We start from the raw sequence: 25,665 nt of genomic DNA on the forward strand, positions 1-25,665 counted from the left end.
AACGTTCCTTCAAGGTAGGAGACCAGGTTATGGTCTTGAAGGCGCAACAGGCCCATAAGATGGAAGCATCATGGGAAGGGCCATTCACGGTCCAAGAGCGCCTGGGAGCTGTAAACTACCTCTTAGCATTTCCCAATTCCTCACTAAAGCCTAAAGTGTACCATGTTAATTCTCTCAAGCCTTTCTATTCCAGAGACTTACAGGTTTGTCAGTTTACAGTCCAGGGAGATGATGCTGAGTGGCCTGACGGTGTCTACTACGATGGGAAAAAAGACGGTGGCGTGGAAGAGGTGAACCTCTCAACCACCCTGGAACGTCTGCAGCGGCAACAAATCAAGGAGCTGTGCACTAGCTTCGCCCCATTGTTCTCAGCCACCCCAGGACGGACTGAACGGGCATACCACTCCATTGATACAGGTAATGCTCACCCAATCAGAACCCCACCCTACCGGGTGTCTCCTCATGCCCAAGCTGCTATAGAACGGGAGATCCAGAACATGCTACAGATGGGTATAATCCGCCCATCTACCAGTGCATGGGCATCTCCAGTGGTTCTGGTACCCAAACCAGATGGGGAAATACGCTTTTGCGTAGACTACCGTAAGCTAAATGCTGTAACTCGTCCGGACAACTATCCGATGCCACGTACTGATGAGCTATTGGAAAAGTTGGGACGTGCCCAGTTCATCTCTACAATAGACTTAACCAAGGGGTACTGGCAAGTACCGCTAGATGAACCTGCCAAGGAGAGGTCAGCATTCGTCACCCATGCGGGGGTGTATGAATTCAATGTCCTTCCTTTCGGCCTTCGAAATGCACCCGCCACCTTCCAGAGGCTGGTAGATGGTCTACTAGCTGGACTGGGAGAATTTGCAGTTGCCTACCTCGATGATGTGGCCATTTTTTCAGACTCCTGGCCCGAACACCTACTCCACCTGGAAAAGGTCTTTGAGCGCATCAGGCAGGCAGGACTAACTGTTAAGGCCAAAAAGTGTCAAATAGGCCAAAACAGAGTAACTTACCTGGGGCACCAGGTGGGTCGAGGAACCATAAACCCCCTACAGGCCAAGGTGGATGCTATCCAAAAGTGGCCTGTCCCAAGGTCAAAGAAACAGGTCCAATCCTTCTTAGGCTTGGCCGGATACTACAGGCGATTTGTACCACACTACAGCCAAATCGCTGCCCCATTGACCGACCTAACCAAAAAGACCCAGCCAAATGCCGTTAAGTGGACTAATGAGTGTCAAAAAGCCTTTACCCAGCTTAAGGCAACGCTCATGTCTGACCCTGTACTCAGGGCCCCGGATTTTGACAAACCATTCCTAGTAACCACAGATGCATCTGAGCGTGGTATAGGAGCAGTGCTCATGCAGGAAGCAACAGATCACAACTTCCATCCTGTCGTGTTTCTCAGCAAGAAACTGTCTGAGAGGGAAAGTCACTGGTCAGTCAGTGAAAAGGAATGCTATGCCATTGTGTACGCCCTGGAAAAGCTACGCCCATATGTTTGGGGATGGCGGTTCCAACTACAAACTGACCATGCTGCACTAAAGTGGCTTCATACTGCCAAGGGGAACAACAAGAAACTTCTTCGTTGGAGTTTAGCTCTCCAAGATTTTGATTTTGAAATTCAACACATCACAGGAGCTTCTAACAAAGTTGCTGATGCACTCTCCCGTGAAAGTTTCCCAGAATCCAGTAGTTAAAAAGTGTTCTTAAAATCTAAAGTCTGTTAGTTATATACTTAGTAGTATATGTAAAGGTGCATGTGTTGTATTAATCTGTTTATTTTCAAGTTCTAGAAGAAATTGCCGCCAGTGAGCTTCCCCACTGTCTGCAATTTGGGGGGCGTGTCATAAACAGATAGCTAAGGGTTAATGTCTCTTTCACCTAAAACACCTGACCAGAGAACCAATCAGGAAACCGGATTTTTTCAACTTTGGGTGGAGGGAAGTTGGTGTAAGAGGTCTTTTGTCTGTCTGCCTGTTTTCCTCTGAGCTTTGGAGAAGTAGTTCTATTTTCTAGTCTTCTGTTTCTAAGTGTAAGGACAAAGAGATCAGATAGTAAGTTCTATGGTTTCTTTTCTTTGGTATTTGCATGAATATAAGTGCTGGAATGCTTTGATTTGTATTCTTTTTGAATAAGGCTGTTTATTCAATATTCTTTTAAGCAATTGACCCTGTGTTGTATCATCTTAATACAGAGAGAACATTTGTATTTTTTCTTTCTTTTTATATAAAGTTTTCTTTTAAGACCTGTTGGAGTTTTTCTTTACTTCAGGGAAATTAAGTCTGTACTCACCAGGGAATTGGTGGGAGGAAGAAATCAAGGGGAGAGCTGTGTGTTGGATTGCTAGCCTGATTTGGCATTTCCTCTGGGTGAAGAGGAAAGTGCTTTTGTTCCAGGATTGGGAACGGAGAGGGGGAATCACTCTGCGTAGTTTCACAGAGCTTGTGTCTGGGTATCTCTCCAGGAGCATCTGGAGGGGGGAAGGGAAAAAGGATTATTTCCCTTTGTTGTGAGACTCAAGGGATTTGGGTCTTGGGTCCTCAGGGAAGGTTTTTCAGTGGGACCAGAGTGCCCCAAAACACTCTAATTTTTTGGGTGGTGGCAGCAGTACCAGGTCCAAGCTGGTAACTAAGCTTGGAGGTTTTCATGCTAACCCCCATATTTTGGACGCTAAGGTCCAGAATCTGGGAATAAGGTTATAACAACTGGACATTAAGGAAAACTTCCTAACTGTCAGGGTGGTTAAGCGCTGGAATAAATTGCCCAGGGAGGTTGTGGAATCTCTATCATCAGAGATTTTTCAGAGCAGGTTGGACAGACACCTGGGATGGGTCTAGATAATACGTAGTCCTGCCTTGAGTGCAGGGGACTGGACTAGATAACCTCTCAAGGTCCCTTCCAGTCCTATGATTCTATGATTAAAGTGTCATGAAATTACTCATTAGGAACTCACTATGGACCCAATCCAAAACCCACCAAAGTGAAGGGCAAAGCTTCCATTGGCTTTCAATAGCAGATCAAGCCCTACAGATTTTAAATGCCAAACGTCTACATTAACATGCGATCAAGTTTGCAAATTTGAACATGAAAATGTCAGGAAATGCAAAAGTCCAAGACCTCAGCCTTGAACCACATATGTAGAGTCATGCTGTTCTGCAGCTCGGGCACAGAATACTTCTCTCCCTTCTGACATGCGGGTTGTAGTGGTGAAATAGACTTGCTTGCTGGTTTGGCATATTGGCCTGTGTTACTGCATCATATGATAGAAACCCATGTGCTGTACAATTCTTCAGCACAGGGAGACTGGCTTGCAGGTGCCATGGCTGCTGGAATCAATCAGCAGGCAACAGGGGCTAGACGCGCTGAAATACTTGGTGATGACTGAAGCTAGGAGGATGGAATCAGAGAGCCATGTATTTCGACATGAAGCCTGACTGTGCTGTGATTGTATCTTTATGCTAAAGCTACCAAACCCAATGGCATAGGGGCAATCAACTGTGACCTTGTTCCTTACCCCTGGACAATCGATCAATCAGTCATTGCCTTCCAACCCAAACTCAATACCCAAACTCACTTTCCAGAAAATCACTAGACTCTGTGTGTAACTGGGAGGGAAAAACCAGAGGGGAAACCCTAGTGATTACCTGAACTCTTCTTTAAAAAGCCCACCACAGGTGTCCAACTGCTGGCCCCTAGGGAATGGAGGGCTAAGGCCATCTCAGCTTCTCCTCCTGCTCACACAGATGCTTAGGGGAAGGGCCACGATTGGGGAGGATATCTTAGGGGAGGCACACCCAGGGGCTTGGGGCTGGCTGGATCCCAAGCCTGAAGAGATTGTTGTCTGCCCTAGCAACCTCGATTTCTGGGAAGATCGCAGCTAGTAATGGGCCTGGCCCATGCCTTGAGTACCAAAGCCCTTGCTGTCCTGACCTGGAGCTTGACTTTGCCCTGTTCTCTCAAACCCCTGGAGACTTAGGGAGAGGCAGGCCTGGATTGCTCAGGTCAGGCTCATCTGTCCTCATAGCCGGAAGGAAAAAGGAGCTCCCTGAAACCCATTGAGCTACTGTTGTTACATCAGACATTACACCCAGCACAAAACAACTGGGAGCAATCAAGCTGATGGCATTGACCTGGGAGGGAGGTGAAATTGTGCCAGAAGCTGTAGCCTTGAGGGGAACCAGGTGAGACCTGCAGGGAGCAAGGTGACTCAGGCACCCTGGAGCAAACGAAGCCGCTGCAAGAGACTAATTAGAACCTTTGCCAGGTCCCCTGCAGTTCCAGGAACTTGGGCACGGCCCAGCTGCATGGGGAATGTGTCAATATGCCCTCTTCAACCCTCCCTCACTGGGGTCCTTTTCTGGAGAATGCCGCCCAGATAAGGTGACCTTTGGATGGAGCTGGTATCATGCTGGGGTACAAATCTCTGCTGCCCAGACAACAAGCTGCTACTGTGGTTGGTGTCAGTTAGCGCCTGGGGCCAGGACAGAGGGCTGTTACATTGCCGTTCCTGGCAAGATGGTGCTATATCCTATTGGAACCATCCTAAACCTCCATCCAGTGGCTTCTTCTCACTCCCTGCCCCAGGGCTGTGGCACTTCTGTTGTGATCAGCCATACCAGTTCCCCTTGGAGCTGAGGCTATGCGCAGCCATCATTCAGGGGCCGCGTTCTGCTACCATTCCTCACACTGAGTAGGACTTGACTCTGTGGGCAGCCCCAGTGAAATCAATTGGGCTACCTGTAGTGAGAGAATACTCAGCCAGAGTATGGAGAGCAAAATATGGCCCTCAACGAACAGACCACGGCAAGGGCCAGGCTCACAGACATGCCTGTTTGCGCATACAGTAACCACAAACATGCATGAAAATTGGGTAACTGCATGAGCGATTATCTCATCGGTTGCATGTGTGTGGGCAGTTACTCAGTTTGCACATGCAGCTTGAACTAGTTATGTACCTAAATTAGGTGCACATAGTGCTTAATTTGTAATGAAATCGGTGCCAGGGCTCAAGTAATATTTTTACTTTCGTAACTGACACAGCAAAGCCAGACCTGCCGGGGCTAGGAACTGCCACGCCCAGAGCTGCCAGGGGCTCTGAACTGCTGAGCCCTTAGCTGCCGGGGGCTATGAATTGCCAAGGCTCAGCCCTGGCAAGCCCTGGTACAAATTAAGCACTGGGTGCACACTCGTAGGCATGCTTTGCACACTCGTTTGTGTGCCTATATTGCCAGAAGATCTGCCCGTAAGCATACATGACCACAGTCCATGGACCACAGAGAAACGCTCAGCCAAGGTGAATCAAAACACAGATGGAAACTCCATTTGAGACTATCACCCTCCCTCATTTGATTGCTGGATCCGCCCTCATTTACTGCTGCCCATGGTCTTGGCACCTCCAGCCCTGATAAGTTAATAATAATAGCTCTCTCTCTCCAGTGGATGTTGCTGCACTAATCCTTCTGCCGGGATAGCAGGCGAGTGGCTTTCTCGAAAGGACAATGGGTAGATGAGCCTCTGGGTGAATGAGCTGAACGACCGTGCCATCTTCCCTGCCCATGGATGGGGCAGCCAGACCCTTGATGAGACAAGGACAGCATGCATAGAGCGACCCGCTAAGACCCTGCAGTGGAGTCTGTGGGATGCTGGTGTAACTTGTGATCTCTGTGTCCCCACCCCACATCCTGCGGCTAGGGCATGTACAGAGGTTTATGCAGCTGCCACCAAACTCTCAGATCTGGACTGTTAACTCAAGCAGCGGCAGCTTGTGTTTTCAGATCCAGACAGCCTGGGCTCAGTCCTTGCAGGGGTGTCGTCACATTGGTGACAGCAGGGGTGAGGGTGAGGGGAACCTGTTGAGACTCAGGGAGCAGATGAGGAAACGAGGGGGAAGAGAAACATCCAAGGGGATGGGGAGACAGCTGGTGGTTATGGGTCAGAGAGGCAAGATGTTGAGAGAAAGTTGGACCTGCTGGGTAGAATCCCCAAAGACAGGACAAAAGAACACCAGCGCTGATGCTTTTAAAAATCACAGGACCTGTGGGGTTCCAGAGGGGAGACTCTTATAACTCACCCAGGACTTCTGGGGCAGGAGAGGGGAAGAGACGGGTGTGCTCTCGGAACAGAGAGGGCCCAGTTAACTGCAGGACCAAAGCAAGCTGACCTGGGGAGAGAGAGTGTTCCAGGGTTGGGAACACAACCCAGGTGCTGTAGCAGAAAGACCCTGAACACCCCCCGAGGGCCCTGACTCCAGCCCGAAAAATGCTCTGAAGTGTTGCGGAAACTGAGGGAGGGAAATGCATGTAGGGTTTATGTTTGTGTAGCACTATGTATTTCTCGTGCAATTAAAAAGCAACAGTGGTTTGGAATCTCATGTAGTTAGTTAGTGTGCGTGTGTGTGTGTGTGTGTGTGCGTGCGTGCGAGCCCTTGAAAAGTTAATCTGAGGACCAAGAACACCATACAGCTGGGCTTTTGGGAAAGGCTGTGCCTAAACTGTGGAGAATCCTAAGGGGTCAGCATTTGTCCCAGTGTCTAGGTAGTCAGACTGCAGGAGCTAAGCTGTCAGGTGCTTGATAGAGGCACCCCAAGAGCGTGCCTAGGGACCTCGAGACAGGGACAGTGCCTGGACTCTGTTCAGACTCTGGGGGCTCGGAGAGGTGGGTGCAGCCTGGTGGGTACCCAGGAGGAGGTGTTCAAGTAGATCTGTGACAGGGGCTTATTTGGACTTCACAAAAGGCTGGTAGGGAGCTTTGCAAGCTCCAGCTGTGATTGCTGCTTACCTTGGCAAACAGAGCGAGGTCTCCAGTAACAGGCTGGATTTACTTGTAGGTTATTGTTGTCAGCTTTACAAGGAGGGGGGAGGCTGGCACAGGGGACACCCTGCAGTTCCTTCCAGCTTTAATCAGTTCAACAGGAAAAATGTGAAACCCCTCCCTGTGTGTGCAATGGGTCCCTGTGGTTGGAACAGACACTGGCGCCACCAGGATTTCTAATCACATGACCCTGGTATGAGCAAGAAGTGGAGAGGTATTCTCTAAAGTATTGGCCCAGAGTAGCATGCAAGGCCAGGCAAACACATCAAAAGCATTTAGCCCCTGCCGAGAGAACCACAGGATAAAGAGCTCTGAGAAAAGGAGGCAGGGGAGTCCGACAATGTAACACAAGGAGCTGGAGCGGGTTCAAATGCATTGTTACAATGCAGCCTAAAAAAACCAGCTAAAAATAGCAGCAACCTCAAAATAAGCAAATCACCTTCCAGCCAGTGCGGACACTGGGCAGGGAAGAGTGGGGAGGAGGGAAATATTCAGAACAGGAGGCAAGGTCACACAGAGCAAGAGGTGTCCTCACGCCACACCCACAGCCAGCAATCAGGGACTAGGGGAAAATGAATAAAAGATTCAGAATTGGATTGTGCAGCTTAGCGCTACAGAACAACAGAGCGACCGGAACTGAATCAGTGGGTGCATCCCTACAACGGGCAGCGCCATCCGGCCAAGGAAGGGCAGAGGGAGCGGGACAACAGGATAATGACAGCCAAGAGTCAGATAGGGGTTTGTGAGTGTGTGTGAGAGAGAGAGAGAGAGAGAGAATAGGCCCTCGGATGCAATAAAGAAGGCATTTAATAGAAGTTAATGGCTCTGCTTCATTTGTAAAACAGATCTGCCATTTAAGAAGGTCTCTACTGTAAACCAACAAACCCTTCAGCCATTTCAGGGAGTAGCTAGCAGGATGCACATTCTGAAGCTCATAGGAGTTAAGCCCCAATAGCTGACCAGCTGCGCCCCACCTCACACACACACATCTGCAAGTTCTTCAGCGGGTGACAGTGATATGTGTTCCCTTCAGTTCACCTTAACAGAATAAACACACATCTACCTGCCTGGCTGCCAATCCTATGTCAACTATGCAGCTAAATGTCCTCCTTTCTCTGCAGAGAAAATCATCAGAAATGACAATCTCACATGTAGCCCCAGTAAAGCGTTCATGCTTTCAGAGCCTCCCCCAAATATTAACATCAGAGCCGCTCCTCCAGCCCTTTGGCAAGACTCACTGACTTCAAGAAGACAATTAATGAGTGAGGACGGCAGCATCTGATCCCTGGGATTCAGCCAAACATATTCTCCTCGCTGCAGTTTTCAACCCAAAAGCGAGTTCAATTCCAAAGGAGAAACAACCTGCGCCTTGGTGTAATATAATCTCACAGCTCAGTCCAGAGCTTGGTGAACAGATGTTCACGTCACAGAATCACCACGATCATCGGCACTAACTTGTCCCCTTTTCTCAGCAGAGACATGCAGGCCTGGCTGGAGCCCAAACTCCCTTGTCCCCTCCAGATCAAGGTGAGCTACCTTGCCAGGGAAGCTTGCATTGTCGCTGCCCTTCTGCACATGAAGAGAGGACTCTGGGGCTAGCTTGGGGAAATTTGAAATAAATGAAAGGCTAAAGTCAGCATAGAGCACATCTCCACAGGCCCGTCTGAGCTAAGCAACATTACCCCTCTGCATGGCACAGATCGAAGATTGTTACCTGTATTGCTCCAAATCCAGCTTATTTCCCAGCAGGAGGATGGGATAATCGTGCTGAATGCCTTTTGCGTGGAGGGAAATGGTATCCAGGTACTGATGACAACCTTCAAAGCTCCTTTTGTTGTCAATGCTGTAGACTACCATGAAGGCATTGGCCCAGTTGAGATAGCGCTCGCAGTTCACCGGTACGTCCTAGCAGAGTAACACAGGACAGCATTATCACAGGCCCCTGGTGCCACTAGCAGAGCCCATCTGGGGGCATTTGCTCGTCTCGGGCTTTGTACATTGTTTCAAAACTAAGCCTATTTCAAAAGGCCGTTTGAGAGCGGACTTGGTTTGGCATGAAAAAGTTCCTTGTGCAACGAATCAATGATATTAAACAGCTCATGCTCCCCCGAATCAGAGCAATCAAAAGCACGCCGTGGCGGCGGCAGGTTTTCGCTCAGGCAGGCTTCCAGAAATACTAGCCTTTCAGACAGCCTTTTGCACTGAGTCATTTAATCAGTGGGTTTCTTTGTAACAAATAAATTCTGCTTGTGGCAGGGAGAGCTGGTGCGGAGGCCTTCTGGGATGGACTGGCAACTCCAGGGGGCCTGTCCAAAGCCCAGTGGAAATCTTTCCACTGACTCCAGTGAGCACTGGTGTAGGCTTGGTCATGGAGCAGGCCCGTGAGAGACAGGACTATCTGCGAGCAGAGGGGTCAGATTAAATCTACGTAATGTCCCAGGGCACAGCAGCACCAGGACTCCCCTCTAAGTTACTTAAGCCGATGCGACCAGATGCCCCAAATATGGACACCATACACAGTACAAATCAGCAGAGGGGAGGGTATGCACAGGTGGCTTAAAGCTTAAAGCTCACTTCTCTGAGCTACAAACAATAAAATATATACACACAAGCGAGTCACTGTCTGTGTCACGCTGCAGAGACATCGCTGATGTACCGTACAAGTGAATCAGCTATCCTGGGCTTGTAACGAATGACAGCACAGCCTGCCCTGGGGGCAGTGGGAGATTGGAGAGGGGTTGCTTCAGTGGGGGCACTCTGTGGAATGGAGATCAGCACCTGGGCCAAAGCTCGGTCAGCTCTCGCTGGGACAAGCAGCCCCAGTGCCGTTGCGGCCCTTTCAGGCTGGAGGTTTCTCCAAGGATCCTCAGGAAGTTGAGTGCCCAGCTCCTCTTGCACTTCAGTGAGCTCCAGGCACTGGGTTCCTTTAGCTATCTCACCGTTATTACTTACAGTGCTCTCCTAGGCAACAGATACAAACCCTCTACCCCAAGCAGAGTTTTCACCCCAGCTAGGAAGAAGAACCAGAGATTTAATGAAATCACTAGGGATCTTGCTATAACTATCACTTTTATGTGGAAGGCACTCAGATACCACAGTGACAGGCAGCAGGATAAAACCCTACCCTCGACTGGCTTGGGTACAAATATCTGATTCACGTAGTCAGCTACTTGGAGCTCTGACCTCCCTGCTTGCTTCTTTTCTCTCTAATGACGAGGTCGACATTCTGAATGAAATTGGCCCCTGTGCAGCAGGCCAGAACGGCCTATGCACAGGGGCATAGTTCACCCCTGGTGAAATGTGACACTTCTCGGCAAAACATGCAGAGACCATTTCACAGTCTCTGCCCCGTTCTATCGAGAACTCTGCTGCATGCTCCACGGGGAACAGGAACCTGCCATCCTTTCTAGAGGCACAGAGAATTCCTCCTTCGATCCCCTGGAGAAGCCCTGGGCCATTACCTGGTCAGCTGTGTCCATCACTTTCATCAGCACTGGCTGCTGGTCCACAGTTTCTTCTGACATGTAGGTGTCCTCTGCAATACAGATGCGTTCTTGTGAGCGGGGAGCTGGTGGGACGACAGCCTTTCACATTCTGGGCCACACACTCCATGAAGGCTCAGCCCAGGTATTTACATCTTCCACTCAATGGAAGCCGACTCCGTGGGTGCTCCGGGACTCAAGCACCCACAGAAAACCAATAGTGGGTGCTCAGCACCCACCAGCCACAGCTGTTCGGCAGCACCACCGATCAGCTGTTTGGCAGCTGGGGAAGGTGCTTGGGGGAGGGCAGAGAGCAGCGAGTAGCAGTTGGGGGAGGGTCTTGGGGGAGGGGTTGGAGCAGGGGCAGGAAGAGGCGGAGCAAGGGCGTGGCTGTGGTGGAGGGGCAGACTGGGGGTGGGGGCCTCAGGGCGGAATGGGGGTGGAGCACCCCTGGGGAAAAATAAAAGTCAGCGCCTAGTCCCTGGTTCTGGCCCCTGAAGAGCAGCACTGATCACAAGGCTCTAGTCACTAGGTTTGCTAGCAGTGGGTGAATTGGAAAGGCATAACAAGCCATTACTCCTCACTGCTTAGCACACCTCCCACGCTTCCCATCGTTTTAAGCACTAAGACGTGTCAGTGTTGAGCTTAGCCATATAATTTGACTAGACCATGGTTATGCCTGTAGCATTGCTATTATTTCATATCTGCATTACAGTAGTGCCTAAGGGCCCTACTCTGACCCGAAGGCCCACTGTGCTAGGTTCTGTACAAATATGTAGAAGGACATTGTCCCAGGCCCAAAGAGCGTACCCTCCAAGACAGGTGGCACATGAAGGATGCAGCGGAGAGAGACACAATGAAATCAATACAGTTGTTACCTTGAGATACATTTGCCATGTGTTTAAAGAGACAAAAGAAGGGCCAGTTATTCCCATCAGCCCCTAAAGCTGGTTGATTGGCTAGTTTCTGACGGGGCTTGTGGCAGAAGTGAGTCTGGAAAACAGAGCTATTTGGACAGTTGTCTGATTGGAGATGGAAACATCCCCCATTTTCCTAGATTCTTGGGAAACGATGGACTCTAATTGCTTGTTGGTATTTATAAAGTGCTGACCAGACTGAGATGGTCACAGGAGCAAAGTCACCCAGCTGTAATGCCAATGAAGGCAGTGGCAGTTACTCCAGGGATGGTTTTGGCCCACGGATGTTACTGACACTAGCTCGTCACAGTTTCCTTGTAAAGAACATTGGGCCAGATCCTCTGGCCCATACGGACACTGTGCCACACCGCAGGTGGATGCTGGCTGTAGAACCTGGTCTCACGAGGATCGTCCCAGTTCAAAATGGACCCTTTGGTGGCTCAGAGCCAATCATAGACACATGCCTTCAACACGCCCTCCCTGCTGCTGTCATGTGGGCTGTGACGAAAGGAAAGAGGACATGTCTGCATGGCCCTATCTTGTGCCAATCCCTAACTGGTTTCAGCCCCATGAGCTGGTGAAAATTAGAGCAGCCCAGAGGCTGCTCCATCCTGGTTCAGAAGGGCTGGCTCTGCATATAGGAGCCCCACGATCAGGGGATGCAACAGGGAGATTTCTATGCTCTTGTCTGAAGCCTCCACCCCCAGCATCTGCCTTCTCCTGTGAGCTCCTTGGTGGTAGACACGGATCCAGCCCCTTATTGGTACAACAACCTCCAAAGAATTTCAGTGAGTTTCTTTCTCCACAGTCCTGTCTCAATGAGGCCTTTGGTGGCCAGCACCGCTGGCATCCCTCAGTCTCCTTTGTATCTGCGCAAAGCTCTTCAGCCACACAGGTGTCCTGAGCCCCCTTTCCCAGGTAAAACAAAGGCTGTATTTTCACACACACATCTGTGTTTGCATCCATAATCAACACATGGCACATTGGATGCGAACCTATGTAGCCTGGGCCAACCTGCATTTGCATACGCAAATCAGGTATCAGTGCACTCAGCTCACTCATTGCTCTTAACAAGCCTTAAGATCTAATGTAGGCTATACTTCAAAATCCACAGAGCTCACAAGGACTTTCTACCTACTTACCAACCTACCACCATAGTACCTATGGGCCATTGCATACTATACGTGCATTCTATGGTTGGCTTCTCATAAGAACGGCCATACTGGGTCAGACCAAATGTCCATCTAGCCCAGTATCCTGTCTTCCAATGGTGGCCAATACCAGGTGCCCCAGAAGGAAGGAACAGAACAGGTAATCATCAAGTGATCCATATCCTGTCGCCTACTCCCAGCTTCTGGCAAACAGAGGCTAGGGACTTCATCCCTGCCCATCCTGGCTAATAGCCATTGATGGACCTATCCTCCATGAACTTACCTAATTCTTTTTTGAACCCTGTAATAGTCTTGGCCTTCACAACATCCTCTGGCAAAGTGTTCCACAGGTTGACTGTGCATTGTGTGAAGAAACACTTCCTTTTGTTTGTTTTAAACCTGCTGCCTATTAATTTCATTTGGTGACCCTCGTTCTTGAGTTATGAGAAGGAGTAAATAACACTTTCTTCTTTACTTTCTCCACACCAGTCATGATTTTATGGACCTTTATCATATCCCCCCTTAGTTGCCTCTTTTTCAAGCAGAAAAGTCCCAGTCTTATTAATCTCTTCTGATATAGAAGCTGTACCAGACCCCTAATCATTTTGTTGCCCTTTTCTGAACCTTTTCCAATTCCAATATATCTTTTTTGAGCTGGGGCAACCATATCGGCACGCAGTATTCAAGATGTGGGCGTATCATGGATTTATATAGCGGCAATATGATATTTTCTGTCTTCTTATCTATTCCTTTCTTAAGGATTCCCAACATTCTGTTCGCTTTCTTGACTGCTGCTGCACTTTGAGTGGCAATTTGAAGGTCATTTTTTCCACTGAAGTCCACTAGTATGTTTTTATTTTTTTCTTTTGGCCACAGTAGAATTCACTAGCTCCTCCACATTCGGAGCTCGAATCAGCTTCTATCAAAGTCAATTGAAAAAGTCCCTTCCTTTCACTGGAAGCTTGGCTGGGCACTGTGTCAAGTGAAAATAACCTCCTGCTTCAGCTGTATCCTTCTGCTAAGTAGTCATCCCTCTTAAACCAAAAGTTGAATCTCCTTTTTAGGTTGAGTAAGAACCATCGTTTTCCCATAATCATAAACACAAACATTTTGACATATCTGCTAAACCTGGTTTAACAAACAAGTCTACAGTAGGAGAGTAATACATAGGTCAGCTGTCAAAATAAATCCGGTCATAAATGGTTCAGACCGGAACTGGAAAGCGTTTAACCCATTTCAGAATTAATGTGTTGCTTACTTGGCAATAGCAAGGGATTTATGTAAGTGAATTCCGCTATAAATTCATCTGATGAACTTTCTCTGTGGTGCATTTATTAGAGGAATGACACATCTCTGGCATGGGGGCTGCAGCTCACTACAGGCACTTTGATCTTACTTCACCTGGGTTACAAGTTCACATCTCAATTATTTTGATGAGTTCTGTTTTGAGAAATGAGAGCAAAGGAAAGAGGTTTGCATGCCGCTGTTTGCCAGGGCTGGAAGTTTCATGGCCCAGGACAAGACTGTTCCATGCAACAAAATATCAGCACACGTCACAAGGAAAGGGCAGAAAAGAAACATTCTGTTAAAAGAAGGGAGGAAAGCGAGTACTGTAGGATCTCCTCTAAATGAATCAGCTAGGAGAGTTTGCCCATTCTAGCTCCTCTGGCTAACTAACGTTCAGACTTCTGTTAGCCATAACATTCCTAGGCAGAGGTACTTGGTAGTAACTGTCACAGGACTCCATATGTGCACAGACAGAGAGTCCTGCTACACAAACGGGGGTGCTAGAACAATCTGTATAGTGGGGGTGCTGAGAGCCATTGAACCAAACTGTAAGCCCGGTGTATATGATGCAAACTACTCCAAACTGCGGCTGCAGTCCCAGCACCCTAGTTCCAAAAGGCCTGCGACATGGCCATGGCTGGCCTGGGACAGCTGACCTGGGCTCGCGAGGCTCAGGCCGAGAAGTAAACATCGCTGTGTAGATGCAGGATTCCAGAGCTCAGGCTCCAGCCTGATTCCAGATGTCTACATGGCAATTTTTCAGCCCTGAAGCCCGAGCCCCATGAGTCCAGGTCAGTTGAGCCAGGCCAGTGGCAGATCTGTATCCTTATGTAGACATACCCAGACGGTACTGCAGGCTAGTAGTCTGAGTGCAGGTGCACACATCAGGAATTCCTGACACTTGCTCAGCAGCCTTGTCACCTAACCTTTCTGCCTTCATTTCTCCATCTGGAAAATGGGTCAATAATTTTCTTAACAAGTCTGTAGCCACTTAACACCACAGTAGAGATGTCACTATGCTGTACGCCATCTCATCTCAAAAATTCATGCGGACAGCAGGAATAGATTGCAAGTCTTTCTCCTCCAAACACTAATGCCACTCACACTCAACCTATAGGAAAATCTCCTGTAACTGATAGCAATAGAGGGCATATGAGACACAGTCAAGCAATTCTGATCCTATCCAGTACAAAGCAGTGGTATACACATACACACACAGAGTAGTCAATTCTTTATAAAGCTTACTTGCCTACCTCATGGAGGAGTGGGAAAGCTAGTAGGCCTGATTTGCTATTGCCTTATGTCAGTTTTGCGTAACTTCATTGATTCCAGTAGTATTAAACTGGTGTGAAACTGGAGTAACACAGCAATGAATCCAGGTCAGTGTCTCCAAAGCCTTGTGACGATTACCAGTGCTAAGTATTACAATATAGACAAGAGCTTCAGTATTTTTCTCCAAAAATCACAAATCAAGAACTCGTCAATATATTTTCTCTCTCGGACATCAGTAAAGGTAAAAGACACCAATTCAACTGGAAATCAAGGGTGTACATTTCACAATGGACCTATGGATCAAATGCACATGTACATATTCTGACAGAGGGGAAGATAGGTCAGCTGTTGCACAGGTCTGTTCAGAAAAGGTTTGATCTGGTAAGAAAAGCAGAGCTATGCAGAATCAGGAGCCAGAGACATGATGGTGTTCTTGTCTGTTAACTTATGCTGCAATGGCTGCCTCTTTCTTGAGACATGGGGAAGAAGAGATTACTTGTGAAATAACAATTATGAAAGTTCAGCAATTGCTACAGCTACATATTTACAGTCATTTTTGAGAGGCTTTAAAAGATGGGAGATTTCTTTCTCTTCTCCCTTCTTTGAAAATGAGTTACTGAACAAGATCTGAGGAAAGGATTTTTAGGAACACAAGTTGCTGAGTTATTAGGTCTTTAGTGCATTCTTGGCTAATGGCCACAATAAATCATTTGCAGTTCCTTATGATATCCTGGATTTGGGCCCATAAAAATAGTTGTTAATTACTAAAACAGAGATTCCGTGGAAAAAATGCCCAGAACATGTAACTGCAAAATATAGTTATCTCCGGACTTCTGCATCAGCTGCTCATTTCTGGGATATTAGTTTCCTACCAAAGGTAACACGTTCCCCAAATTGCTAGTTTGCAATTTCAGATGGAGCAGTGCACAGCTGAGACACTGAAACACACATAGGCCACATCCAAAAGCCATTGGGAATCTCTCCACTGCTTCTCCTGGCTTTGGAGCAGGCCTTAAGGGGAAAGAAAATAAATATGTTAGGAAGCTTTGTTTCTTTAAGCAATTATGCTGCCTCTCTTAGGGCCTGACCTAAACCCTTTGAAATCAATGGGAATCTTTCCATTGACTTTGACGGGCTTTGGATCACACACTTTTGTTCCAATGCAAACTCCTTTGCCCGTGTAAAGAGGGCTCTGAGTGAGTGCTGTCTCTAGCCACAGGACAGCTCAGAGGTCAGTGGATGTGACTCCTAATTTATGATAGCTCAGGACCGAGATTTGCTCTCTTGGTTTTGTTACAGAGAATGTCCATTTCCATCTGTAATACCATCAGCTTTGTTCTAGGCTGGTTCTTTAAAGCCAAATTTTGCTCTATTCTTGGGTAGCTCATTAAAATGAATGAGTGTTTTGGGTTTACACTCAGGGGCTTAGAGAGTGTTCAAAAGTGGATTGAACTTCATCTGAGCCCTTCCCTGGACATCAGTGGGCTGCGGATGAGGTCCTTAAACATGGCGGGGGTAGATCAGGAACTGAAACATTTTTGAACATTTTCAACTGTTATGAATTATTGATAATCGTTATCATTTTTAACCCAGGAGTGCCAAGGCAATCGAGAAGAGGGGCCCATTGTGCAAGAATAGAATAGCAGCCAATAGCGTTTGGGAGGGTGGCAAAGCCCTTTGATCGTATGGAAGGTGTTGGTGTTGTTTGAGCAATGTTGAGTGGCGTGTAGGGTGGCAGTTCTGTGTGAAGTTTGTTTGTGGAAGATCGGCAGGTGCAAAATTTGCTCTAATTCTTTCCTGCCTCCTTATATTGGTTTCTAAAGTTCATCTCATTCTTAACAGAGGAGAGGGCAAGGAGCATAAAACAAATTCTCAATTAATAACTCCAAATTCATGATTGGATCCACTCTACAATAACAAGACAATGTTTATGCCTGTGATAGAGGATGAGCAGCCTGGTGAGGAAAGAAAATACACTATCCAGATTTCAAGAGATTATTCATACACAGCAGATAATAAAGGAAGAATGATGTGAAGTATATAAACCCTCATGCTTCAGGTCATCACCAACTCTAACTAATGGGGGTCAGGAGGAAAAACTTTCCCTATGGAGAGGTTATCCCATCACTGTCTACTGCAGAGTACACGCACCTTTCTCTGAAGCCAGTGGTGGTTGCCACTTTCAAAGACAAGGTAGAGACTAGATGGTCTGATCCAGTCTGGCAATAACTACATTGCTTTGCTAGTGTCTCTAACTCTTTTTCCCCCGTTATGAACTTTTATGAATTTTCAAACAGCTCTGTTTGGCAGGAATAAGGGCTTGGCCACTGCGCAGTCCTGCCGAACACTGGAACATAAGCCTTTCCATGTCATCACAACGAACTCCAGGCAGCAATGTATTTTTCAGCTGTCCTCTGTACCTGATTCACAGACATCTGGGTGCAGATTTAGAAGAAACCAAAAATAAGACAACTTCTGCCCATTCTCCCCTAGGTGGAGGAATTCCATGAAGGAACCGGGATTCTCTAGGAGTTCTCACCAGCAGAAGTCCCTTTATTCTTTCCTCAGGGTTGGGGTAGGAGGTAGGGACTTAAATGGTGCATAGTCCTTGTTCTGACCTGCTGCGCAGGGGGAATTTTACCCCATTTGTGAAAGATCACTTTGTAACAGGGGCACATATCTCTGGCAGCCCCTGCTGATGAATATGAGTATAAGAAAAAAGGCTCTCAAATGCTGGGCAAAATCCCACAGTCCTTGCTCAGAGCCAAATTCCCACCGCTTTCACTGGGAAGTTTATCTGAGGAAGACTGCAGAGGGAATAGTTCTGAAATCATCTTGTCCTTTAGAGGGGTAGCTGTGTTAGTCTGGATCTGTAAAGCGGCAAAGAGTCCTGTGGCACCTTATAAACTAACAGAAATATTGGAGCATGAGCTTTCGTGGGTGAATACATGCGTCTGACGAAGTGGGTATTCACCCACAAAAACTCATGCTCCAATATTTCTGTTAGTCTGTAAGGTGCCACAGGACTCGTTGTGGCTTTGTCCTTTAGAGTTATTAATCGGACTGGTAATCCAGTGCTACCTCCATAACTACGGAAGCTGTTTTTCTTATCTCTGCTGTCTGTAATGACAGATCCAGGTTTCTCTTCTTGTCAACCTGCTGGGACAAGAGTTGTGATTTCTGTCATCTAGCCTTTCTCAGCCTGGTCCTGTTCCCTTGATAGGCTGTCCCACACAGGAGTGTATTTATGTGACTCATAAAACAAGATACCAGCTGGAATGTACCTGGGGCTGAGAGAACCAGTAGCAAAGGAGCTCTTATGGTGAAATGACAAGAAGAGAACAGGAATAATTCCTTTTTCCTTAACCAAATAAGGAGCACATGATCTAGTCTATTATAATCTATTCTATTCGCTCCTCTGGCACAATGGAGCTCTCTTCAATATGGGTAAATCTTGTCTGTGAGGAAGACAGGAAGTTCCCAGGGGCTGGTCTGAGACTGTGGAGTGAACTCCCCAAGGATTTGAGGACTATCTCCACTTTCCGTTCCAAGTGCGCAGTGCATTTCTTTGATCTGCCATCTCTGATACCATATATAGCTATGTGCGTGCACGTGCGCACACAAACACACACACACACATGCACACACACAGTGAAAATACCCTACCAAAACAATACACTCCACTGCCCACATTTCTCCCACTGGTGAGAGGATGAGAGAACAAACAATGTGTGACTGACGTTAGTTACGGTACTGAATGCCCTCCGGGAAGACATACACACACCATAGCGATGAGCACAGTATAATAACCTACACACAACAGAATAGAACAGAACTGGTGTAAATCACTGTAGTTCCACTGACACCAATAGAGCTATGCCTATTTACACCAACCGTAAATCATGAGAACAACCCATGGTGCCCGTCACTAATCCACAACCAGTGGGGCAGATTCTGCTCTCTCATCAGTGTAACCCCATTGACTCCTGATTCACATTGGTGACAATGATGGAAGAGTCAAGCCCATTGGTTTACTCTGAGTCTAAAGCAGATTTACCCCCCAAACCTGCCTCCCAGCCACTGCTGAACTCAGAACTGACACCAAAGGGCTAACAAGAGAGTTGGGAGTGCAGTACATCGCCAAACAAGGAATGGTGAAGCACCAATGGTTGGACAGAATGAGGAAGAATCGTATATAAATATTTTTTGAGATAGACAATAAAAGTTGGTGTTTTCCATGATTTCCACGAGCACTTAGAAATACAATAAAGAGGCGGCTAATTTCATCAGCACACGTGATGACACTCGGAAGCACCGATGTAAAGTGCCTGGAAAATGAGATTTACATATGAGAAAAGTGGGTTTCAATCAGCATTTTTCAGCGTAATTAAGTTCTCATTGTTTTATATTTCTCAAGTGTTTAGTTGTTTTCAAAGTACCGTACTTCCCCTGCCCCCCCTCCCCAAAATGCCATATTTATGGAAAACCTAGACTTAGGAAAAAATTACTGTCCACTTAAAAAGGAAGAATGTTTTCTCATCTGCCAGTGTAGAAGGCCAGCTTGGTACCAGCTAGCTAAAGAAAGCTGCAGAAACTAACTGCTTGGCTTTAAATCACAGCAATAATAGAACAGGCACACAAGTGTTCCAGGAAATGGCATGCAGATGACAACCAAGGGAAAAATCACTACAAAGAAAATGTCTTACCCAAATTGGGATCATATTCACTTATAAACCTCTTGGTTAGAAACTTCACAGTCAGTGCTGTAAAAGGTGAAACAAGGTTTGTTTAGTCTCAGTTTTGTTCGTGTCTGTGCAACTCAGCTTCACACCAGTAGCAAGTAGCTCTTGCCTCCACGTGGAAAGGGAAATGGAGAAACTCTCCCTTGAGAAATGGTTCATGGGCCCGTTTAGTTCTGCTCATGAAATCAAAACATCCCTACACATATTCTTTCCCTCAGGGTTAGTCCCAGAGTTCCCATCTGTGCAGTGATACAAACTATTACCCAGTATATTTATACACACTCATTTCACTTTTGCTGAGCTGCAGCACACTTTCAAAGGATCACCGATTCGATTTCACTAACACAGTTCCCCTAGGAGTTTCTCAGAGATGGGATCTGAGCCCAGGACTGGGACCAACAACTTCTACATTCTAATCCCACCGCTGACACTGACGACTGAGCTTGATGGAGACTGGCATAAGTCTACAAGTCAATGGCACTGTAGCAATAACTACCAGCTGAGGATCCGGCTCCAGGATTCCTTTCCTCCAGCGACCCCACCCACAGAAAGATTTAGCCCAAAGTTTCTCTTATCGCCAGGTGTCAAAACCAAACCAGTTCTAACTTCTTACACCTTGCAACTGACCACAGCCCAGATAATGGCACTGGGCCTTCCTAGCCCCAGCCAGCTTGAACCAAACTGAGTTTAAAATGCACAGTAGGTACTGCCGGGAAAAACACAGCATCATTTGGCATTTCTGAGTTGGACGTTTGTTGTCCGAGGACATAGCCACAGGCCCTCCATATAATCTGAGTGCAAAGCTATAGGGAGGCTTGGGGCAGAATAAAGTCATTTGCATTAACTAGAAATTATGGGACGGCTTTTCTCATGTTTATTTACTTTATGCAACATTGTACAGACAGAAACATATGGAAGATGAGTGGCCGTGCTTTCCATGTGATAACTGTGGTCATCATGTACTTCTGACTGCTCCCCTGAACCCTGCCTACCAATCTAGCTCCACCAGGCCTTATGTTACCCTTCCAAACCCTCCATGAGGCACCAGCTGTTTATTTTTTAAAATCAAACTACCCCTTCTTCCTTCAAATGTGGAATTTCCTCCCCTGCCACCCTCCAATTACTCTGCTCATTTGCCACTGGAGTCTGCAGATACTGACCCCTGCCATGTAACAAGAGCAAGCAAATAAAGGCTGTGATTAGGCAATGCACTTAAACACCTGTTTTGCCTTCAATCCCATCCCTGTTCGGCAAAGCTCTTGAGTCCTGACCCTGCAATGCTGACGGGAACAGGAGCCAGAACATTGACTTCAAAGAGCACAGGCTCAAGCCCTTAAGCAGGTGCGGAAAGTTAAACATGTGCTTAAGTGCTCTGCTGAATGGGGCTAGGGTGACCAGATGTCCCGATTTTATAGGAACAGTCCTGATATTTGGGGCTTTTTTTTTTTTTTATATGGGCTCCTATTACTTCCCACTCCCTGTCCCGATGTTTCACACTTGCTATCTGGTCACCCTAAATGGGGCTGAACGGCAGCCTTTCTGCAGCACTTCTGTGCTGCTCACAACTTTCTCGCCATGTGCGGTGCAGGCTGGGCAGTTCTCAGTCTGCACTCGTAAGAAGTCGAGGGGCTGACATCTTGTGGCTGGAAATGGGACCTTTCCACCACCTTTCCAAGCCTGGAGCTCAAAAAAAACTCTCCTGGGGCATTTTCAGATGTGTTAGCTACATTCTTCTCCTCCCTCTCCATGGCCTGCATGGTCAGACCTGCTGTACGAAGGCCTCTGGCTTTATGGAGGTGGAGTTACACAAAACACACCCCCAATCAAATTGTTGATAACTCTCTCAACTAGCTTTCCTGCTCGGTAGCCTACGTATTACCTGTGGGGTGGGTACTACAAAGGGTTTACTGGCATTCCTTTGAGATGCCCTTCATAACTCTCTCATGGCTCAGCCACTCATATGTAACACAGCCACCCACAACCTACTGCTCATCGTTTTATACCATGCTGCCAGCCATTATGGCAGAGAGTGTGACCAAGTGCACAGGACACTGGCTAGCGCTCCGGAGACCTCGGATCTAGTCCCAGCTTGGACTGTGCTCTGCTGCATGGCCTTAGACATGTAATTTCCCCTTTCTGTGCATTAATTTCCCCATCTGTAGAGCTGGGAGAATGATGCTTCTCTCCTTTATAGAGCACTTTGCAATCTGTGGATGCAGAGCACCATATAAAGGGAGGCAGATAACAGGGTTAGTATCATATAGTCTGTATAATATACGAAAGGAGAAAGCTCTATTATATATCAGGCACTTGGGACTGATCCTGCAGTCACTACTCTCATAGTTAAAAATGATTTTTAGATTGTAAGCTGTTTGGGACCGGTATCGTCACTTAGCATGTGATTGCACCATGCCTTGCACCACAGTGCTACAAATGATAATCAAAATCCAAGGGTGTTTTGTCTGGGTAAGGAGAGCAAGATCCAGCCTGATATTGAGTAGATTCATTCTGCTGCTTGTTATGGGTTGAATTTCATACCAGGCTAGTCTGTTAAGAGCAGCCACTTCTATACCCACTTTTCTCAAAGAATGCAAGAGACATTTCAGCCAGAAAGTAACAGCTAGTTGAGTGTCAAAATTCACACCGGGAACATTGTGTTGATGCAGAAATTAGGTCACTTGAATCAGTTCACTCAAAGAACAAAAGGAATGAATGAAAGTCTAAGGTCTTTGCAGTTCTTTGGGGTTGGGTGGACGGCAGAGAGGATCAGAGTTAATCACAATTAGAACAGAGCAAAACATTTTCAGTGAATAGCAAAATAGAGAAAAAAATCCATTGTTCAGAATAATTTTTCTGAAATTATTTCCATATTCAGGTCAAATTTGAATAATAGTTTTGACTGAAAAAAGAAAATGTAAAAGAAAATCTGGAAAAGTTGAAGTGTTTTTTTTTCTCCTGACCATTTTGAAACATTTCATTTCGACTTTTCGATTCAAAATGGCATTTTGTTTAGAAATGTGGGTCATTTAAAAAAAAGGGAGGGAGGGGAACCACCCAAAACAAAGCACCAAAGTGGATTATTTTCAGGGGAAAACCTCCCTGAAAATATTAATTTCAGTTCAAATTGGACCAAAATTTATTATTCACTCAGTTCTCGTCAGAATTGCTTAAATGCCAACACAAAGAAAATGCCATTCCAGAGAGCAGGAATTTCCCACTACAGATTCACCCAACTTTCCCCAGGAGTTCTAGGAAACCTCTTCAGGAACCGTATCCTTCTTGCCTTGCGCATGTGTGTTGACTTCAGTGAGAATAACTGTAGGATGGTGGAACAGGCTTTGCTGGAAAATTGGCTACATACTACATAGTCTACCAGTAGCCAACAGGAAAACCCGATTATGTTTATGCATTAGCAGGCAGTGTAAATGCAGTCATCATGGTTACAGTAAACAGAATCTAAAGGTTTTGAGCTGTAGGTCCAACCCAGCAAGGCACTTCAGCACGTCGTAACTTTAAGTGCATGAGCAGTGCCGTTGGTTTCAATAGGGCGATTCACGTGCTTAAAGCTAAGCATGCACGTAAGCACTTTGTTGGATCAGGGCCTTAGTTCTGATCATCACAATTTCTTCTGTGTGGGGTTTCACCCATCTGGAGAAGGACAAAGGGAATGAGGAAAGTTCTGTTTGCCAAAGGCAGCTCTCCTCACCTGGAAGATTCCTGGGCCACATTTCAAACTGTATGGGCCACATGGGTGTCTGGTATGACTGCTGTGAAACCAGCGAGATACGTTTGGCCCTGTGATGAATGCTCAAATGCAAGGGAGTTCCTACAGAATTGCATTTGATTTCACCCAGACAGCTCCCCTGGACACCTTAGCACAACTGATGTTATTCCAATAGAAGCTGTGAGGATCTGCCACTTTCATAACATTCCGGTGAACTAATGCCATGTTAGCAGCACTTTGCTATGCTTACCTCCAGTACCAGTGGGCGCTGGCTTTTGGTTCCCTGGGCATGATCATGTGAGGCCTGGGAACCACAGGGCGAGCCCAGGACCAAGGCAAGGCTGAGTCTCTATGGTAAATTCCCATTTATTACCAGGTGGAGCAGCGGGGCAAAGTGTTAAAGCACTTGCTTGTTTTACACTCATAGCTTCAAGGAAATAATAACAAGGCCTAGGACTTATATAGCACGTTTCCTTTTTAGCAGTGTTTTACAAACCGTGGATCACGCCCCAATCCCCTGCCCCAGCCCTGAGCCCCCCCAAACCTGGAACCCCTTCCTGCACCCCAACCCCCTACCCCAGGCCCCAGCTCAGAGCCCTGACCCCATCCCACATCCCAACCTTCTGCCCCAGCCCTCAGCCTCCTCTCAAACCGGAGTCCCTCCTGCACCCCAAACCCCTCATCCCCCAGAGCCCCAGAGCTCTGACCCTATCCCATACCCCAACCCTCTGCCTCAGCCCTCAGGCACCCCCAAACCAGGAGCCTCTCCTGCACCCCAAACCCTTCATCCCCAGCCCAGAGCCCTGACCCCATCCCACACACCAACCCTCTGCCCTAGCCCTGAGCACTCCCCCACAAACCTGGAACTCCTTCCTGCACCCCAAACCCCTCATCCTTGGCCCCCTCCCACACCCTGAACCCCTCATTCCTGGCCCCACCCTTCAGCCCTCGCCTCTGCACTCCAACTCTCTGCCCCAGCCCTGAGCCCCTCCCACACTCTAAACCCCTCACCCCCAGCTCCATTGGGTCGCAGGCATCAACAACTTTCTTCAGCTGGGTCCCCAGAAAAAAAAGTTTGAAAACAACTGCTCTGTAGATCTCACAGTGCTTCATAAAGGATCAAAATCCCCACTTTACAGATGGGAAAACCGAGGCACAAAGAAGGGAAGTGACTTGCCCAAGATCACCCAGCAGCTCCATAGCAGAGTCAGGAATAGAACCCAGCGTCCCTTGAGTCCCAGTCTGATGCCCAACCCACTAGGCCACACTGCCTAAAATGAACCATGAGGCTGAACATGTTTTACCCCAAGACCTCTCAGCCCAGCCCTGGGGCTCTCTCTTTCCAGCTGCATCTTTCTCTCTCTCTCGGTGACTCTTTCCTTCTCACCTGATTTGCCAGATCCTCTGCATCCTAAGATCGCCACGTTGCACTCTGGCAGCAGGCTGGGGAGGTGACGGTCAGTGGTGCTGGGGGTGGCCCGTGGCTTGCCAAACATCGAGGACATTCTCTTGCCTTTCAAAGAGAGCAAGGAGAAAGCATGGGAGCATCACAAGGAGACCGACCACACCTAATGGGGAGGAGCTCAGGTTACAGAGCTATACAAGTGCTGAGGGTTATCCTCCCACCAGCTCCCCATCACCCCCAACAGATCATAGACTCCAAGAATATTATGGTTGGAAGGCCTCAGGAGGTCATCTAGTCCAACCCCTTCCTCAAAGCAGGACCAATCCCAAGACAGATTTTACCCCAGTTCCCTACATGGCCCCCTCAAAGACTGAGCTCACAACCCTGGCTTTAGCAAGCCAATGCTCAAACCACTGAGCTATCCCTCCCCCAGGCCCACCTCTGCCTCAACGGGACTGAAGAGCATGGGGGGATGTACATTATTGGGGAGACAGGCACCCTTCCTCCTCTTTCTCACTCCTTCCCAGTTCTCTGCAGCAAACTCATCTTCAGCACCACCTGTCATTTCCAACCTCCCGTCGTGGGCACCACTAACTTCTTCCCAGCCTGAAAAAGTTAGCAATAGGGCTTGGGAAATCAGGGCTGTGAAGTGTCGTGGGAAAGGAGCACGAAAAAAAATCCATCATTCTCGTGAGTGCAATTTCTTTGCATCCTTTAAATAAGCAGCAGCCCTGCAATGCGCAGTCTCCCCGCAACACGTGCCTCCTTGCAGGAAAGAAATTCATGTTAAGTTTTTTGCTGTGTATTTGTGCAATCCCCCACCCACCCCATCTCAACTGAACCCACCATGAACACACGGAAAAGGA

General features: G+C 47.5%; 1 protein-coding gene across 2 annotated transcripts in view; it reads right to left on the bottom strand.

Annotated features, from left to right (window-relative positions):
• RASL12 (RAS like family 12) overlaps positions 1 to 24,928 on the bottom strand; it is a 32,992-nt gene extending 8,064 nt beyond the window's left edge. Inside the window, exons 1-4 of one of the 2 annotated variants that reach the window (XM_030579115.1) lie at positions 24,782 to 24,928; positions 19,635 to 19,691; positions 10,281 to 10,354; positions 8,534 to 8,724 (exon numbers count right to left, since the gene is read on the bottom strand). In XM_030579115.1, the coding sequence (XP_030434975.1) occupies positions 8,534 to 8,724; positions 10,281 to 10,354; positions 19,635 to 19,691; positions 24,782 to 24,899 (440 nt within the window). In that variant the 5' untranslated portion in view covers positions 24,900 to 24,928. The remainder of the gene's footprint in view (positions 1 to 8,533; positions 8,725 to 10,280; positions 10,355 to 19,634; positions 19,692 to 24,781) is intronic. The other variant, XM_030579116.1, reaches the window with a different exon arrangement.
• Positions 24,929 to 25,665: the final 737 nt, after the last annotated feature.

Source organism: Gopherus evgoodei, chromosome 10 (genome assembly GCF_007399415.2).
Source record: "Gopherus evgoodei ecotype Sinaloan lineage chromosome 10, rGopEvg1_v1.p, whole genome shotgun sequence".
Taxonomy (NCBI): domain Eukaryota; kingdom Metazoa; phylum Chordata; order Testudines; family Testudinidae; genus Gopherus; species Gopherus evgoodei.